Source organism: Anser brachyrhynchus, assembly GCF_964034855.1.
Source record: "Anser brachyrhynchus genome assembly, chromosome: 3".
Lineage (NCBI taxonomy): Eukaryota > Metazoa > Chordata > Aves > Anseriformes > Anatidae > Anser > Anser brachyrhynchus.
The window spans coordinates 5176105-5194827 of NC_137696.1; the positions used below are offsets into that span (position 1 = coordinate 5176105).

The 18723-nt window shown below is 36.9% G+C and overlaps 1 protein-coding gene across 14 annotated transcripts in view; it reads right to left on the bottom strand.

Moving 5' to 3' along the window:
* The window catches only part of SLX4IP (SLX4 interacting protein), a 79290-nt gene that overhangs the window by 24151 nt on the left and 36416 nt on the right, over window positions 1-18723 (bottom strand). For 8 of the 14 annotated variants that reach the window (XM_080585570.1, XM_080585557.1, XM_080585564.1 and 5 more), the window contains 3 exons: window positions 15726-15815; window positions 14989-15078; window positions 12117-12240 (listed from right to left, as the gene is read on the bottom strand). In XM_080585570.1, coding sequence (XP_080441696.1) covers window positions 12117-12240; window positions 14989-15078; window positions 15726-15790 — 279 coding nt within the window. In that variant the 5' untranslated portion in view covers window positions 15791-15815. The remainder of the gene's footprint in view (window positions 1-12116; window positions 12241-14988; window positions 15079-15725; window positions 15816-18723) is intronic. The other 6 variants (XM_080585560.1, XM_080585567.1, XM_080585561.1 and 3 more) reach the window with 1 other exon arrangement.

The following is an 18723-nucleotide window of genomic DNA, read 5'->3' on the forward strand; positions in this document are numbered from 1 at the left end:
TTTTTTTTTCTCCTTATTTTCCCTTTCACAATTTTGTCAGTATTAGCACTATTCTTCTAGTCACTAAGTCTTCTGAAAACAGGCTATTTGTTAACACATATAGGTAGAAGATCTATCTCATCAAGGATTTGGGAGCAAGATTTGGCTCCTATCAGGAAACAGGGCCCCTGCTGGATGGAGTAAAGAAAGCTTTGAATTAATCTGATCATGACAGGAAGAGATATGCCTAGCAGAATCCTTTTTGCTATTGGAACACAGATTTTTGGACATGGCACAGTATCTGAAACCTTCAGTCCACGAGCCATTAGCAGCAAAACTGGACTGATGAAACCCAAGAGCAGGATTGTAAGGCTCTCCTCTAGCTGGGAAGGGGAGGAATTCACTCTAACTTCGGAGCTATGCTGAGCAAACTGGATCCAGTATAAGGCATTTTTTGGCCTGCTTGTCATGGGTATTCTGGAGAGAAGAACTGAAAAGAAAACAAGTGTCAGACCATCCGGCTGCAAGGTGAGAAACGCATCTGATGGAGACCCTCAGAACATGCCAGCTCTGAAGGTGAAAAACATACCTTCCTCTCACTAAAACTTGAGGTGGAGAGGCAGACTGATCCAGTCCCAGAGAGCAGCTTTCTCACAACCCATTCATAATGTAACAGCAATAATAGCTAGCACCACCTGCCAATGCATTCAAGCAGATAAAGTAGAGCCATATATTTGAAGGTCAGTGTACCATTACCACAGACAATTGTTTTCTAATAGGAGACAAGATTTGATTTCACCCTTTTGTTGATCTCAAATTTAATGACCATGTTATTTATTGCACATGACAGACTTCCACACATGAACCGAAAGCTGCTTGTGAATCCTCAATGTTCTGAGCATATAAACAGTATTCCAGGGGAATCCACGTGCCTGGAGCTCTTTAACCACTGGAACAAGCCTGATAACTGAGGAGGAGTAAGGCATCTGTCAGTGCCAGCCAAAAGGCAGGGAGAACTGAAAAGTAAGCCCTCTGGTAAATGCTGTGACACAAGTCAGCAGCAGAGGAGAATCTCAAGTCTTTTCAAAGCAGCTATATTGCCTTGAAGGAGCAGCTTAGTCAAAAACTGATGCCACATTTGCACATACTGTCCATTCAGCACCATGCTGAGCATCTCCCCCAGACTAGCTAGACACAGCTGTATCCGAATCAAGCAGTGTCACATACTTACATCACTGAATTCCTAGTAGCGATAAAAGTAAGCCTGCCTGTAGAAGGTAGCTTCTAGCTAAAATGAAACAGCCTCGGTGATGGTGACAAGTCTGACTTACAGGGTGCAAGGGAATGCACAGGGTGGCCTTTAAAGCATGAGTCACTTTTTAAAAATATGACCTTTAAGCCTGTCTCTGTCCTTGAAGATATCCATGAGCTTCATGAAAATTTTTGATGCTATGAAATACTTGAAAGGGAGGATTTTGCTTTCTGAATGCCATGAATCTCTACGAAACAAAATCACGTCTAGAAAAAAAAAAACAAAAACAACAAAAAAACAACTAAAATGTGAATATGAGACTTTCGGAATTTATCAAACATGACTGGTTCCCCTTATTGTTCATTAGAACAACATTATTGTAGGTGCCAATGCTATGATGTTAAAAGACTCTCAAATACAGGCAAGCAAACCTTTCACAAGTTTCCAGGCTCTTTCCCCTTTCCTCCCCCGGTAATAGGAAATAACTTCTGCAAAACATTCTTCCCCAAGAAGAAAAGGTTTTAACCCTATAGCTCCCACAGCTGACAAAGACTTTCATCTTCTACCAATAACAAGGTCTTTAGGCAAGGGTCACTAAAATGTCAGGAACAAGTTTTGAACATGTGGAGAAATGTATGTTGTACCACACTGCTACAAAACCTATGGGTCTGGTGAAAAAAAGACAGAGTTGGCCTCTGGAGGCATGGTGGGAGGGCATGAGGGGAAAGAAAAGCCAGTAGCAGGTATCTTCTGCAGAACTTTAAAAAGATGGCATGAAATGTGGAAAGGTGGTTTCTGCAAAGCTGATCCTGATACACAGCAGCAATCAACATTGTCTTTTTTTTTGCTATTATTATTTTTTCTCTCCAGACTCCTATTAGGACAGCCCAGTGGATCTAAGAGGTAGATGTTGATTGATGGTCATGAACCCTCTCTTCTTCTGCCCTATCATCTCAAGCACACTCCAAAAGCAAGTGAGTTGGAAGAAATGCCTGTGAACTTGAACCAGCATACATTTCACAGAGTTGTCTGAACAAAGCAGGTTGTGCCAGGGGTTCACAGGTTCTTCTCTGTTCACACAACTGATTCTTTAGGTTTTTAACATCTCGGAATAGAAGGAAATTCTGTAGCACGGCAAATAGTTGGAAAGCCAACACAATGAAGCCTTCTGTATTTTTTTTTTTTTTAATGCTAGAAAGTGGACCGTAATTAAGCCAGCTGCTGAAAGGCTCTACTTCAAAATAATCCTCAAAATCCACTCCAATGCAAAGAGGATACCACCAAAAGGACCAAGCCTGACCAAAGATTGTGATCATCTGATCAGTGCCACTCAGCTCTGGCAGTGAAGCAGGTGCCAGTTGTCGTGCAAGGAGCTGGCACCTGACCTCAAAAGGCTTTGTAGCAAGCTGCTCAGTTAAGCCTACTCGAAAGGACAGCATTATAAGGGACCACCTGAATTGTGCAGCTCAATCTCTTGTAGTCACTGGCATCAGCGCACCAGATACTAAGTGCCCAAAGGTGCATAGGACATCCTCTTTCTCAGTATTCAATAGCAAATGCAAAATGACCAAAGAACATGAGCCTATCAGGTGCCACGGAAATACAACAAAAAAAGAACAGACAACCATTGCCCATACCCTATGACACATACACACACACAAAAGAAAACCAAATATTTTAATTAAAAGAGTATCAGAAAGATGCTCTGCAAACAAATACAGGACTGTTGCCTTCTATTTTTTCTCTAAAGCAAGCTTTGTCACTTAAACAACTTTGTTTTCCACAAATACATATACAGAATATTGCAATGTAGAATTTTCCTCCCTGGATAACCATTCTTTACTGTGCATTAGAATGTCTCAAATCCTCTTACCACATCCACAATGCACATTCAAGATTGCACTCAATTTTTTTCCCCTTCTCAATTAAGAATCGTTACTAATTGCTGCACTACTAAATTTTAATTTACTTCCATATGTTTTTTTACTAAATTAAGGCCCAGGCCCTGCAAAGCTTGGCCAGTGTGGTTTTGTTAATGTTCTGTCACTTGTGCCTTTGTAGTCAATGGAAATAATTCAGCGTGTATAATAAACAATTTACCTAGCACCTTGACTGATGATGGCTAAACCTATAGAATCAAATACACACAACTGCTCTCATTGAACTATTTACATAAGAAGAGTGTGCATGACTTTTTTTTCTCAGAAATTGGACTTCTACCTCTACCTGGATGGATTTCTGAGAAGCCTTCTAAAAATTTTCCAAATACAAATAAACCCACAAGAATGTTTGCAATTTAAGAAGCTGTATTTTCTCTCTTTGTTATATGATAATGAAACTTAAGAACAAAAGGACATAAAGGAGAGTATTATTGTGTAATATGGTAATAAGGAAAGTTGAAGAGAAGCTCATGTTCATATTTAACCATCAAATTACACCCACAATTACTTCCAGCTATAACGAAACTACAAAGGACAAAGTTCAACACGTATCTATAATGATTTTTTTTTCTTAAGATGCGGTGTCCATTTCTGTTTTTGTTGGACTGCTGGTTATTGTTTGGGAACTCAGACTTTTACGGAGTGCAAGGGTTAAAGATGTGTAAAACAGATTTTCTCACAGTTTAAAGAGAGCAAAACAACACATTTAGGAAACCAGACAGCGAAAAGGTCAAAACGTTACACTTCCAGGTCAAACTTCTGGTTGCAATTAAGTAAATTCCTCCAAACATTTCTAGGGAAATCATATTTCTTTTAGGTTTTAATTCAAATCCCTACTCTTTCTTGCTTACATTGCAAGCAAAATAGTATTGCTCTCTTTAGAAAGAGTCAATAGAAAGTACCTACTTTTTCTTTTTTTTCTTCCCTTTCTTAAATTAAAGGAACCTGATGTCATCTCAATATAAAAATCAAATAGTTATTTTTTCATCTCATTTAACATACAGTTGAACTAATTTTAAAAAAGCAGAAGAGACTATCACACCTAGGTCATTTTAAAAAAGAGTCTTTCTTCTGCCCTTAGGAATATTTCTCTTTTCATCCACTTTCATTATTTACAATTTCATAATTGTATTTTATTATTTTTAAATAAAAAATCAAGGTATTCTTCCTTCCCATGCAGTTAGTTATGAGAGAAACCTTCAAACCTAAGATGCTGTAAAAGGTCCTGATGCTGCAAACACATGCCTGCTAAAACAGCTCTGCAAATCTCAGCAACTCCTATTACTGCTCAACAAGACCACTTATGTCTACAAAACTGAATCTATGCCCCAGTAGCACAGATTTTCACTTTTTAACAGACATCCAAAACACATGGTCACCGCATCTGTGCACAGAAAACAAGCACAACAGGAAGGTAAAGATATGCAGCATATATGTTTTTGAAAATGCATAATAGGTAGGCCTGGTATACATCTAAACAACAGTACCCACTACACACAGATGCACTCTTACGTACCCAAATGTGTGTGGGGGGGTGGGGAGTGGGGAATGGGAAATGGAAATCCTAAGGACGTACTCATACTACAATAAAACTTAGCCAAACACAAAAATATGACCAGATTCAGATATTTGCAACCACTTTACTTCAGGAGAATGAACTTATTATTGCCACTCTGCCCTCACTAGAAGATGACATTTGAGCTTCATCTGTGCAATATTCCATGAAGCACAGGCTCCTAGCAATCTCACAGATAGATTTTAAAGTTCAGACAGCAAAGGAAAATCAGATTGCTTGTACTGACCAAATAATGTATTCTCCAATATTTTAAACATTCTAACACATGGAATCTGAGCATCCATTAAATGCAGACCACAGGATCTACAAAATGCTGCTAGGAGAAATCCAATTTGCCATGTTCATAAAGGATAGAAAAGAAAGTCAAATTTATTCCTCAGAAAATTCTACACTGAGCACTTTAAAATCTATTCCTACTGTGCCTAGCGTTTAAACGGGTCTAAAGGAGCTGAACACTGACATCCTATCCTCTGAATTCCTGCTTCCAGGTGACAATAGAAGCTTTAAAAACTACACAAAGCAAAGAATAAAATACTTTGAAAAGGAACAGATGTTGCAAAGAAGAATCAGGCAGCAAAGAAATGGCAAGTGTTTAGAGACCAATTTTCAAAATCCCCCCATGTGGATTCCAAAAACACTGGATGCCAAGTTATCTTTCAAAGGTAGCTATATAATTCCCTGGCCTAGTTGAGAATCACTTTGATATTCTCAAGTGAGTAGCAACCAAGTAAAGCAGAAATTATAAGTAAGGTTCATCTTGCCTAACTTGCAACATCTACAGACTAGCATTCTGCACTCCATTTTTAACTGATAGAAACAAACTCTTCTGGAACATGATTCACATCACCTGACAATCTATTTTAAATATATGTATCTGATGAATTGTGCTCAACAAGTGCCCACCTACTTCCATTAGTTGTGAAGAGAGTTTAAACCGCTAGACCAGATGTAGGTGTTTACAGTATATTTGTACAAAGTTAGATACAATTAATTCTATGCTGCATGTTTTGGATAGGCAAATTGACTATTAGCTTCTAGCCAGTGCTGATAAACTAAAGGGAAGACATAATTCTACTTTGTAAATACACAATTAATGGGTACTGACTCTATGCCTAGCTATACAACTAAAACACCAAAAAATGAAATTTAGGTGTGTATAAATATATATGTGTTTGCATAAACTGAGGTTCTAACAGCAAAATTACCACGCAGATCTAGTTGGATGCTACAGAAAGACCTTTATGTTTGATATGGATAGAAAGATAGTAGCTGTCATGTTTGTGCATGCAACCACAGACTTTGTGCACATGCATAGAGAGCAGTAATTTTTGTAATAGGAATAAAAAAATATGGAAACAAGAAAAAAGAATCATGATGCAAGCAAGAGGAAAACAATGAATTAAGCAGGTATAAATTAAAGGTCTGAGGTAAAAGCTGTTTTCAAAACTAAAGCCAAATTTTCACAAAAATACACCAAGTTAAACAACTCTCCTATCGTTTTAAGAAAATGACGTATTTGTTTTCGATATTAACCATGTAAAACACTTTATTATATCTTTAAAAATAAATAAAATGCTATTTTATTTCCTATCTATGACCATAACTTCACAAGGGAGATGCTCCCAGGGAATAAGTAAAATAAGCAGAAAGAATTCAACCTATCTAGTGCTGCCCTTGCAAATGTCCCACGTAAGACAGTGATAGCAATTGCTAAAGTAATTGCTAAAGTCTGCAAATAATCAGTTCAGTATCAGGAAAAAAACAAATGTAGATCCTTCAATCTAGAAAGACCAGAACTTCCTCTGACAGTCTTTGAAGCACACCAACCCCCCTCCAACGTACTAATGAGTTTTCAGTTTACAGTGCAGGCTTTTTCCAGAGATGTTTGATGAGAAAGGCCATACTGGATAAGATCAAAAGTCCATATAGCTTAACGCCTTGCATTTAAACATCACTAGAAGTGCATACAATGGGAAACCAAACACAAGAGCAAACTGCACGTAATATTTCCCCCAATACTCTCCTGGCCTCCAAGTACTCTCAGCTCAGACCTTCACTGAGCCAAAGGAAATTTCTGTGAACTCTGTACGCTTCCTGGATTCCTCTCCCATGTTCTTGCCAAAGCCCATGGGCTCAACACAAGCTTTTATCATCCCCATTATCCTTCGGTGAAGAGTTTCACAGTTCTGCTAACTACTTTGATTTCAACTAACTTCATTTGATGCCCACTTTTTCCCAAACTGGAAGAGGAGGAGACTACAAGTGATTCTGTAGGCCTGTTGTGTCCTCCCCAGTTATTATCTTTCTGGGCTGGATGGAGTCCTAGCACACCAAGCTGTTCTTTCGCATGTTCCCTGTACTGCATTTCCTTATCTGGAATCATCTTCGTTGCCTTTCTTGGAGCTCTTCCCAATTCTTTTGCATTGAAATCTAAGATAAGAGAAAAATCACTAAAGAGAAAACACCTAAACAGGACATCAGTATATTTTTGTGTTCTCACTACATATCCTCTCCTCCCTGTGACAACAAAAAATTCAGATATATAATTTTATCTTCTAGAAGAAAACATATTCCAGTAAAAAAACAGATGCCTTTACACCCCCATTAGCTGGCTGTAAAAGAAAAAAAAAAAGAAAAAAGAAAAAAGACATCTAAAGCAAACACAGGAAATATTAAGTACAAAATACTAATCAAAACATTTTGCATAAGTTATTGCATAAGTTGCTGCATACTTCAGGGAGCTATGAGCCTCTGTTGTCGCAGAGGGATGAATGTAAGTTTAAAGTTCACAAAGATCTGCAGGACTGGGCCACAAATCATAAATTACTCCATTGTAAAGAAGCTGCAGTATAATTCTTTTGAGAGAGAGAAATCAAAATGTGCAACTGCAAACATCAAAGTTCATTCAAAAGACTTCTGTCCTCCACAGTCCCTGTGGTAGCTTTTCTGACAAAGCTTATTCTCCCTGCAGTTACACCCATCAAGGTTTTGTGTAGTTGCTCTTTAAGGAAGACAGACGAAATAAGTCTTGTTAAAAACAAATGAAACATTATTTCACAACAGAGGAATAAGAGTTAACAGCTAGGAGGGTGGGAATACTTTAAATCATTTGTGCTGCTACAAGACTGTAACAGGGAACATACCCTATGAACGTCTACATTTCATATTGTATAGTGACAGTGAACACTCGTAAGGCAAATGCGAGGTCAGAACAGTTTGGAACCATCATGATTTATTGTATATTTTTGTTAGTTTACAGGAGCCAAACAAACAGTTTCATGAGCAACAGGACAAATGAAACGTATTTTCTTATGAAATGGAGCCTTATGCATTTTTTAATATTCAATAAGATGTGAACTTTGACTCTGGATCTTTGTAAGGCTGAACTATTCATAACAGCACTATCACTTCTTCCAGTTTGTCATTTCAGTAAGCTTATCGGACATTAATGGCTGACAAATGTAACGTCTAAGATTTCTACCGGTTCGTAAAGTTCAATCACATTTAGGAAAAGTAATTGAAGGAAAAAGATGGACAGGCAAACAGACACAGACAGAAAACATGATCACAATTAGCCCCATTTTCTTATAAAAATAAAATAATACCAAAAAAAAGAAAAAGAAAATGCAGATAAAATCAATCTACGAGCTCTCTGTGCCATGTGACAGCATGCTCTCTAATTATTTTCACTGCAGAATAGACTACAATAAAAACATCTGAAATCAGAGCAAAAATGTTCCACAATCAAGCCAAGAAAAACAAGAAGGATGCTAGGGAAGGAATGAGAAAAGATCTGAAAACGACTTGTAGGGTAAACATAGTGAGCCTTCTCCTTGAATAGGGGGAAGAAGGAGGTCTGTACAAGATACCTCCTTCCTTCCATTTCTAAGGTGGAGATTTCTACCAGCCATATTTGCTTTACACATCTTCCTTTATATTTCCTCTGTGCACATGTAAACTTTGCCTTCTTCCTTAATTTTCACAGTCCGCCCTTTGTCATGCTCCTATATTTAGCATCTCTACTTGGATTTCTTTATGAGCAGTCTGTAGTTATTTAATTCTTATTGTTCTTACTCAGAAACAACCACCTTCTGCGGAACATGAAAAACCAGGCTTTGCTTCCAGGCTGTTCAGAACTACAGCCTTTCTGTATCTAAGTAAGCATCATGACACACTAAGATGCTTGGCATCATCACTAGAAACAACCATGAGTTACTGAGCAGCACGATTGCTGTGAACTGAAAACGTATGGCATACATATACACACATAAACAACAGTTCTAATTTTAAAGCTTATACAATTGTAAAGTGAAGTAGATGTGTGGTTTTTTTTTAAAAAAGAAAAAAAGCAAAATTCACCAATACATGGCCTATTGATATTATTATTATTATTATTGGTTGACTTAAATTCATTGAAAATAGTGCAAGCAAACCACATGTGGTCAATGCCCTTCTTGCACAATTTTGGCCATGCAGATTGCATGCAGGCAAAGTTAAATCTTCGTAAACCTACCTCATCTAAAGTTTCTCTTAAAAAATAAAACAAATCAAAATCAAACACGTTTGGACATCAATTAAGCAGAGGAAACAGAGTTTATACCAAAATCTATGTCCAAAGACTAAATTAAAGCTTACTTTGGCAAATTGTTCATACTGGCCATTTGGGAGGGGTGGGGAAATTGTTCAGACAGAAGAAAGAATAGGAAGAACTTGCTTGTCTTGGCTACTTTCTCTCATTTTTCCATTCTTTCTTTCTTTCTTTCTTCTCCTATGTGTAACACCCACAGATTTCCTAATGGGATGGTATGCGACCCACCACATACTGCTGTGTGGGTGTAACTTAAATGAAAAAGAAATGTAAATTAACAAGTAACACGCACAGATATTTACATTCTGTGCCACAAAACTGAAAGGTGGTATTAAATAAGATTAACATTAAACATAATAAAATATTAATATTTAAAAGAAATTGTGGTAGCTGAAAAAAATTCTCTTCAAAACATTAATGGTAGCCAATTTAACAACAGTCTTCTCTACAGATCTAGAAAGCAGAACCAGATCTACTAATCCAAGTAAGGTAGCTTGGCTTCTATTTCTGAGGAAAATCATAATATAACATGCTTTGATAGCAAGCTTTCAGGCTTAATATTGGTCTAATAATTCTGGTTCTAATAACTTCCGAATACATCCTGCAATGTGGAGAACACGCTACTTAAAATTGATCTGAAACAATGCAAGTTCAAACAAGGGTGGGGTGCTCAGCTGTGATACTTGAAGCAGTAAATCACCAACTAATACACATCTTAGTGTTCGCCACACATCCACTCTTCCTTGCCACAGCAGTGATTTTACAGCAGCGCATCTCTAGACACAGGCTTGCATGACTTTGAGCAAAAGAAAACCATTCCGTTTGAAGAACTCAAACACTTTTTAAAACCTCCAAATACAACATTAACTGCAAGCTTCAACATTTATTTCACCACCAGCAGCTACAGAACACGTACGTAGTTAGCCACATATCAAGCTTGAACATTTCTTTGTATACTACAAAACATTGTCAGACAAACACTGGCCAGCTATCTTGCACTTCCTCTGTTTGGGGAAAAAAAAAACAAAAATGTATCTGTGTACTCCACCAACAGAAACTGTGAACCTAGAGAGGAAGGTAACAGACCAGAGTTTCTGAAGCCACATTTGCGTGATGATAACTGACAGAGTTAGACGTGGCTCACCTAAAAGGGTCAGACCCTCAGAGGTAGGTCCCCGTTGCTCTGGTGAACACCCACCTACTATTTTGTTATTTCCTTCTCAGGTAAGAATAGACTTGAATGTAACATGAATAAACTTGATTCTTGGACGTGAACAAAGCACACCTTTCTTACAAATTACAGCCCTGAGCAAAGCAGGCTGAGGGAAGAGGAAAGAGATTTGGAAATTAAGTTCAACATGAATGTTCGTTATCACAGACTGTTTTCTTTCTTTTTTTCTTTTTTCTTTTTTTTTTTTTTTTTTTTTTTTAAGTGTTAATTAATGATGGCAAGATTAACTGCAGAAAACTCAGGGAACAGTAATTCTGCCTCATCCAAAGTAAATATTCTTTAATCTAAAACTGTCACAGATATAACTGATGACCTTAAGCTCTTCATTTTCAGGAAATAAGGGAAAGAATCAAGCAGAAGATCAGTTCGCAACTGTGGGGCAACATACAAGTATTTTGACTTAAAAGTTCATGCTATACAGGAAAATACAGAACCTTAACTCAAGAAATTACCGTATATGTTTGCATATATAAAAACAATCAGCCTGTCTGGGAGTTTTATCTTCCAAAATCATTGTTTTTGAAAACATACTTTTTACTGAGACAGGAAACTTAAAAAATAAACAATGAAAAATCACTCATAAAAGAAAATACAGAAAAACCTCAAAAAATCTCAGAACTTCCGATCTCACCCTTTGTAATGGCCTGCCTTCACTATAAGAAAATTCTATTTGTTCACTCAGAACTAGAAACACACAGGGGCTCTTTACTGTCACAAGTTTATAATATGCTCCAGGCTGGTAATAAACAAAAGTCATTATTTTCTAAGAAGTATTTAAAAAAAGATTGATTTTGAGGTGTAACACTAGATAAGCCTATCATCTGTAAAACCTACCATGATGACAAAAACGGCTAGCGAAATAACATTAAACAAACACCGGCAAGGCCTTAAGGTCTTAACGTAAGAACACAAGTTACAGTAATCACTATTTTTAGATTTAAAATGTATGTACTGAAATTGCATCTTTTAGTCTCACCACCCTTACACACACACACAAATCCAACAACATTGTTGCAGTTGGGTAAATGTTCTTACAACTGCTTTTTTTTCTGCACAGTAATCATTCCCTCCAAAGCATTCCAAGGTCACAGAAATCTGCAGGAACACAGATGAATTGACAAATGCCATTTATCACATCATAGCAACTTTTTATGAACTAATATATTGCAAGAGGAAGGAGAAGGGAAAATATTATTTCTAAATTTCTATATTTCTAAAATAAAAAGTGTTCAAGTAAATGCCCAGCTTCCCAAAACAGATTTCCATCAGCTTTAGAGGACCCAGGATTATACCGTTTATTCTGCTTAATGACAGCCCTTCATACTAATAGTATAAGTGGTATGTTCTTTTTTTCCAACGATGTATAGAAAATTAAAACCTACTGAATTTTTTCAATAACACGGCCGAAGTTATTTCACACCCCCCAAAAAAAAGATATTTTGGCTTTACTAAATTTCCTGATTGCAACTTTTTCATGAAAAAAAAATAAAGAACAACAGTTTCCACCATATTTTACCTTATTTTACTATAAAATCTATCATTGATTTTACCTGTAATAAACAAAGGAGCAGATGATGCATGTTCCATCGATTTCCACTGACCACGTTGTTTAGGCGCTTCCAAGTAGTGCTTGACCCTCGAAGCAACAACCTCTTCCAGGAGCATGCAGACCTCCTGAAAGAGCAACCATTTGCCTATTCACATCTAAGCTTTCACGAATGTCCACAGACACACAACAGAAATCAGTATGAAATCACTCTCTCTAACACAAAACCTAAAAACATTATCTACAGTCAGATACTGAGGTATTAGAGTTGAGAAGCACATAATTAAGGAAATGCATTGGAATGAAAGAAAAAAAAATCAAACAATTTTGCTACACATTCTGAAGAATAAGAGAGGAAATACATTATGATTCAGATAAGACAGTGCATGATACAATGTCAATTATTTATAGAAAGCTGTTAATGTTCTTACTAGGCAGATGAAATACATTATGACAATAAGATAATATTCATTTTTGAACAGCAAATTAAATTCATTTGCATGTGAAGTAGGAAAAATACATAAGTGTATGATAACATTAGAAATTTAAGCAAAATATTAGTAAAAATACTGCCACGAATTGTTAGCACAGACTGTGAGAATCCTTATAAACCACAACAGATATTTCAATTCAATTTGGTGTAATTTTGGAAGGAAAGACCTAGAGCTAACTTGGTCACAGTAATGTAATTTCTCCAATTCATTTTGATTTTTCTCTTTCTAACCACAACCCATTTGTATCTTTCATGCTTCCTTCAACAAGTGAAAACAAAAAACATATATAACTCAGAAAGAAGAAATCTTTCACCCAGGTTATTCTTCACCCAGAATAACCATAGAAAAAAAAACACACCTTGAAATAAAAGCAAAAAATTACTCTCTCAAATACTAGAAAAAAAAAATCAGATTTAGACATACACACAGTCGAGCCTTTTTCTTCAGTATTTTCATTTTTATTTGTGTGCAGCTATATGCTCAAAGAAACTGTACTTTGTGGCATACAAAGACATTTTACCTTTTTATAGTGTTTGGAAAACAGACAAAATTATATTAGTACCATCTAAAATAAAATATGTTGGCTTGAAATTTATTTTTGATTAATCTAGAAAGAATGCAGAGCAACAGCATTTTTAACATACTGCTCTAAATGAAAGCAACATTCATATATTGGTCAACCACAAACAGTATTTTCTCCTTACAGTTTGAAATACTTTTTCCTTTCCGCTTGAAAAATACAATTATAAAATACAGTATCTACTTATTCTTCTGTTTAACTCATTAAAGCGATCTCATTACACATTCCTTAAGCAGGACTATGCATTCAGGTCAGAATGACAAAGTCTAGAAAGCAGCAGAAACAGTTTGTATTTGGTTCCTTCTGCAACAAAAAGATTAGCATGCGCTTCCTTAATTTACATGAAAAACATTTATTTTAGTTATGCTTATGGAAATATTATTTAAATGGCTCTCCACAAGGAACTACATAGACTCATATTTTAAAAAGTATAAACAGGAGCAGTTTTCAAGACAATCCTCTCTTGGTTATTTTCCACCGCTAAAAAGAACTCGTGACTTAGACCTTCTGCATGCATATGGAGAGATCACAGCAATGATGTGAAGGGAAATCTGTCTAAAAAAGAAACGTTTCTTGAAGTACAAAGCTAAAACTTTGACTTTGTCATTCCAGGGGAAAAGAAGGAGGACATAAAGGGCAGGGAAATTAGAAAGGGCAGAAGGACAGAAAGAGAGAAAAGCTCCCCAAACGCCTCAGATTATCGATTTGCACCCAGCAGTGTTTGCACTTGGCAGTCCCAAAGTGACTCCACAACCACCACAAGTGACAGCAGCGTGCAGGCTGTGGTCTGTGGAACGCCCAGCCAGACAGCGTGCACCGCGTCGTCTTACACCATCCTCGTGCATACAGGCCCTCCCGCAGTTCCCAGGCTGCTCTACGCAAGTCCCACTCCAGCAGGAGCTGGCATGAGAGGCCAGCACCACTCCCTCCCTCCAGCCCGAATCACAGGGCTGGCAGAGGCATGCCCAGCCCTCTTCTGCAGCGGGGCGCTGCCACGCACCCACATTACGTCCTTCCACACAGCCCCGTATCCTGTAAAGGGCAGCCGTCAGAAGTCATCGTGTTTGTGTTACAGGGGTCCTAAGAGGCACGGTTTGCCTCATTTTCCCTACAGTTCATCATACAGGCAGCCAAACCAGGCTGTACCACCATTAGTGGGCTCTGTTGTTTCCAAATTCTGGAAATTTAAATAAAAATAAAAAATGTTGACGTGAAAGTTTGAAAGCTCTCAAAAAAATATGTATATGTAGACATAATCTGACCTTTTCCTCCCCAGTCTAACAAAGACTCTGTGTAAGACTTTCAGTAAGCAAACTGTGAAGCTATTGGAATCACACTTCTTGGTTGCTGAAAATATGCAACCTTCGTACTTTGCTCAAAATATGCAGTCACAGAAATGTAATGAATGCTGCCCTGTCATGCCTCTTTATTAAATCAATCATGACCTAATTTCCTGAAATTCGTATCTTTTGTTTTGGCAGTCATACAGAATACGTTTTGAAAACACATAGAAGTCATAACCAAGATAGTAAAACTGGTTATAAATAGAAGCAGTAATGAGCATTCATTTAGTCAGAAGAAAGAAATATAAAAGATTTCCCCTATTTTCTTCTTTTTCTTGTTATTAAAGCACAAATCAGACGGACCACATACTGTTAAGTATTCTGCTTTCACTCCCTCGGGATACTAATTTATTGTTTCTTTTATTTTTATTTGAACACATTACTTTAAGACATACAGGGATGTTCTGTAGTGACAAGTTAATTATGCCATTATTAGGAAATCTATCTGCTGAAAATTACCGTAACAGAGACTTGCGGGAAAGTCCACAGGCATTTGAAACATGTCTTGCATTCGTTTTCAATAGGGAACTTCTCAAGTTCCCACACAGCCTAAAATAGGGGAAAACTCCAGCCAGGAACTCATCACAAGATTCTAACAGAAATCACAGAGTCAGATGAAAGTTACATTCCTAATTTTGCTGGTCACTGATGCTCTGATTTTCCAAGATTTCATCCACTTTCAGAACTTTTAAACGATTCATTTAAAAATAAAGATTGGCAATCTCTTTTAATAAGATACAGTGGTTCTACAACACTTTATCATGCATATTCATTGTATTTTCTTGCACTTGCTCTCTAAATAAAAAACTTCTCAAAATGAGGCAAAGCAATTAACAGATATTTCACTAACAACCTCTGCGGAAATGATACCTGTCACAATCCATTTTTCATCACTCAGGATAGTTTACAAAAGAGAAACATACCATGAGAGGCATGTTTTTAAAAATGAAGTTATTTAAGACAGAAAAATCAAAACCACATGCGCACACACACACGGAGTTTAAAAATTAAAAGGTAAATAGAAAGCGGTCATTAGTGACCCAAAAAGCACACTTAGGGGTCCCACAGCAACCGTTCAGTTAGGCATAACTAGCAATATTCTCAACATAACACTGAAAAAGTCTGAACAGTTCTATGTGATCCAAGTTTTTCCCTGCAACCACATGCCTTTGAAGTAGAATTGATATTTATTGTACCTCTTTCTCGTGATCTGAAAACCAGCTGGTGTCTTTACTGGAGCCTTGAGGCAAAATATGAACATCCACCAAAACAGCAAAGTTCCCACACTGGAGGAGAAAAAAAAAAGAAAAAAAGGTTCAACTGTAGCTGCTAGGAAGCAAATGTCAAGCAGAGAAGGAAGTAAACAATCAGGTAAGCATATGCATCTGATTCAGCAATACAGCAGGCATCATATAAAAGCTTGTGGAAGGTTATAAAGTACAGAATTACAAATTTACCACCATTGTCTGTGGATTTAATGAGAAATTAGGGTGCCAGACACATCGTGGGTAGCTAACTAAAACATTTAAACAATAACAGCAAGCACAAGCACACTGAACTTTAACCTACAGGCCACTTCAAAATCTGAGTTCAGGCAAAATTTACCACATAAAAAATAAACGATTTCCTCACCAAATTCCCATCATTATATTTTCTGATAATTTAGTACTGTATTAGCTATCCTAAAATTAGTAATTCTTTAAAACCTCACCCTCTTTAAAAGTCTTTTCTTCTTTCCAAATTACCTAATAAAAGGAACAGCAAGTTTGAAGAATATTCATTGGCATCTGTCATTTAGCCAATACTTTGAATGGTTAAACAATAACAAGACTAAATTATCAATTACTGTAATATGAAATTGCTAGGATGATGCAGGCTATATCCCAAGTCATGTTAACTATTTCTAAAATTCCTTAATAGGCCTTAATTGAGGACAGCAATATATAAGACTTAATTATTTCCGGTTGTCAGTATATCAGGTGCAAACACATCTCCTTATACGTACCACACCCTAGCGAAAGAATAATGCCTCATTTCACGTGCAGAAGTACAGTACGTTGTAAGCCAAAGCATTCCCTTTCTTCTACTGTACTACAGCACCAAATCTCATTCGTCCTTGAAGTAAACAACTTGCAAGGTAAGAGCCAACATCACCATTCTCTTTTGGCTGCTTGTGCCTCTGTTGTGCTGCAATAAACTGTCTTTGAGAAGACTGGACATATGTGGTCATGGCAATTGCACATCTGGAATGTCTCATGGAATAGAAACAGCATCCAGATACCAGACAAGTCTCAAATGTGTATGTACAATCCAGAGTGAGACTGGTCTCATTTCAAGGGGAGGTCGCGGCATTCATTCCTGTCCTAAGTTTCTGTATTTGCTCTGCACTGCCAAACATCTGCATAGCCCATGCCAGAACTCCAATTGCTAACACAACTATTTCTAGAAATAGTGTGGTACTTATTCTTACAGTACAGTTGAACATGACCTACAATCCAAAAGGTACATCTACATCTTGGGCTTGTGGTATAGCAAAAGAACAGCCTTGGGAGTCTCCTTACCTGTGCAGTTAGTATAGACAAAAAGCAACAGGATTGAAGCATGATCCTTACTAATCATGACAGCACAGCCAGTAAATTAGATATTTCTGAGATTACAAAACACTTAGGTAACTAAATTCACTTAATTATCTATGAACAGAATCATGTAATTATTCAAATATTTTAAAAATATAATGCACGATCAGTATTGTATCATAACTAGAATGCAAGAGTTTAGCACATAAGACTGGCATTGTGAAATCAGTTCTAAGTTACTTATAGGTATCAGGCACTGAAAGACCAGAATGCTTTGATCTGTTTTATCAAAAGGCTTCTCTTTTCCCCAGAGACCCAAGAATTACCAGATGGCTGCAATAGCAAACCTCTCCCAGCTTTAAATTGATGGCAAAATCTCTCTCAAAAATCTCTGGTGAATCATTAGTCAGCTCCAGCAAATTTTTGAGTTGACTACTGAACATCAAAGTTAACAGCCACTGCATATTATAGGAAGAGAAGGGCAGTACATTATTCATGGTTTGGCACTTACTACAACAAACAAGTACTTGATACATCAAGAAAATTCCAGTTATCTAATGCTAGATGTTAACTTACATGATTTGGTATTGACTGCAGAAACTTTATTTACCTATATAGATAGAGATGCTGATGTATGTAGATATATACGCATACACATGCCAGCATAGACATGTTTTCAGTGAGAATGTTTGTCATTATTTTCCTTTGAATAGCAGTATTTGTTTCATTTACCAATCCTGAAACTACTTGAAAACAGAAAATAATCATATTTCAAATAATATGCTGAAACAGTTCCAAGTTATCTTAAAACATTAGAAACCAACCAAACATTTGTAATACTTCAAAGAAAACCAAATATGCATGAATAGTGCGTAAATTTTGTAATAGATGAGTTTTCTTAATGGAAGACTTCTATCCCTTGGAGTTTTGGAGCACTCTTCTTGTGGACACCGTATCTGGAACTATGTCAACATCAAAAACCCAACCGTTTTCCCACTCAGGTAGAGGAGCTTTAGACACAAGGAATCATAACTGCCCCAGACAAAAAGGAGTAAGGGGAGTAATAGTACAAGCAGATCTTGCTGGGTCTTGTGAACTGCTATTTCTCCTAAGCCCTGAACATGATACAAACAAAGCTCCTATGCAGACGCCTTTGCACGCTGACATTATACAAAGCACTTTATACCCTACACCTTTATTTATACTCTATGTTTCTCCACACGATACAGCTTTACAGGTGATATTTACACTAAGCAGCTCAATACAGTTTTGGCTGCTCCAGCACAAACGAAGAGTTCCCTGTACAGACTAAATTTCAATACAAAATAACTGGAGAATGGAGGAAATGGGAAGAAAGGTGTACAGTGCTTATGTTAATAGATCTGGTGTTCGTATAAAGGTTTCTAAATAACTTTTATTTTTACTCTGAAGACATAATTCCCTGAAAATACTAGCTTTTATTTTGGAGAAAAATGCAGCATTTCCAGTCATTGTGGCTGCAAGAAGCAACTCACCACTCTTAAGTGATGTAAACTGAAAGGCAAACTAAAACAGGTTTTGTTTTTTTTTTTTTTAATTATTATTTAATTTTATTTTCAACTTATCTCAAAATTTGTAC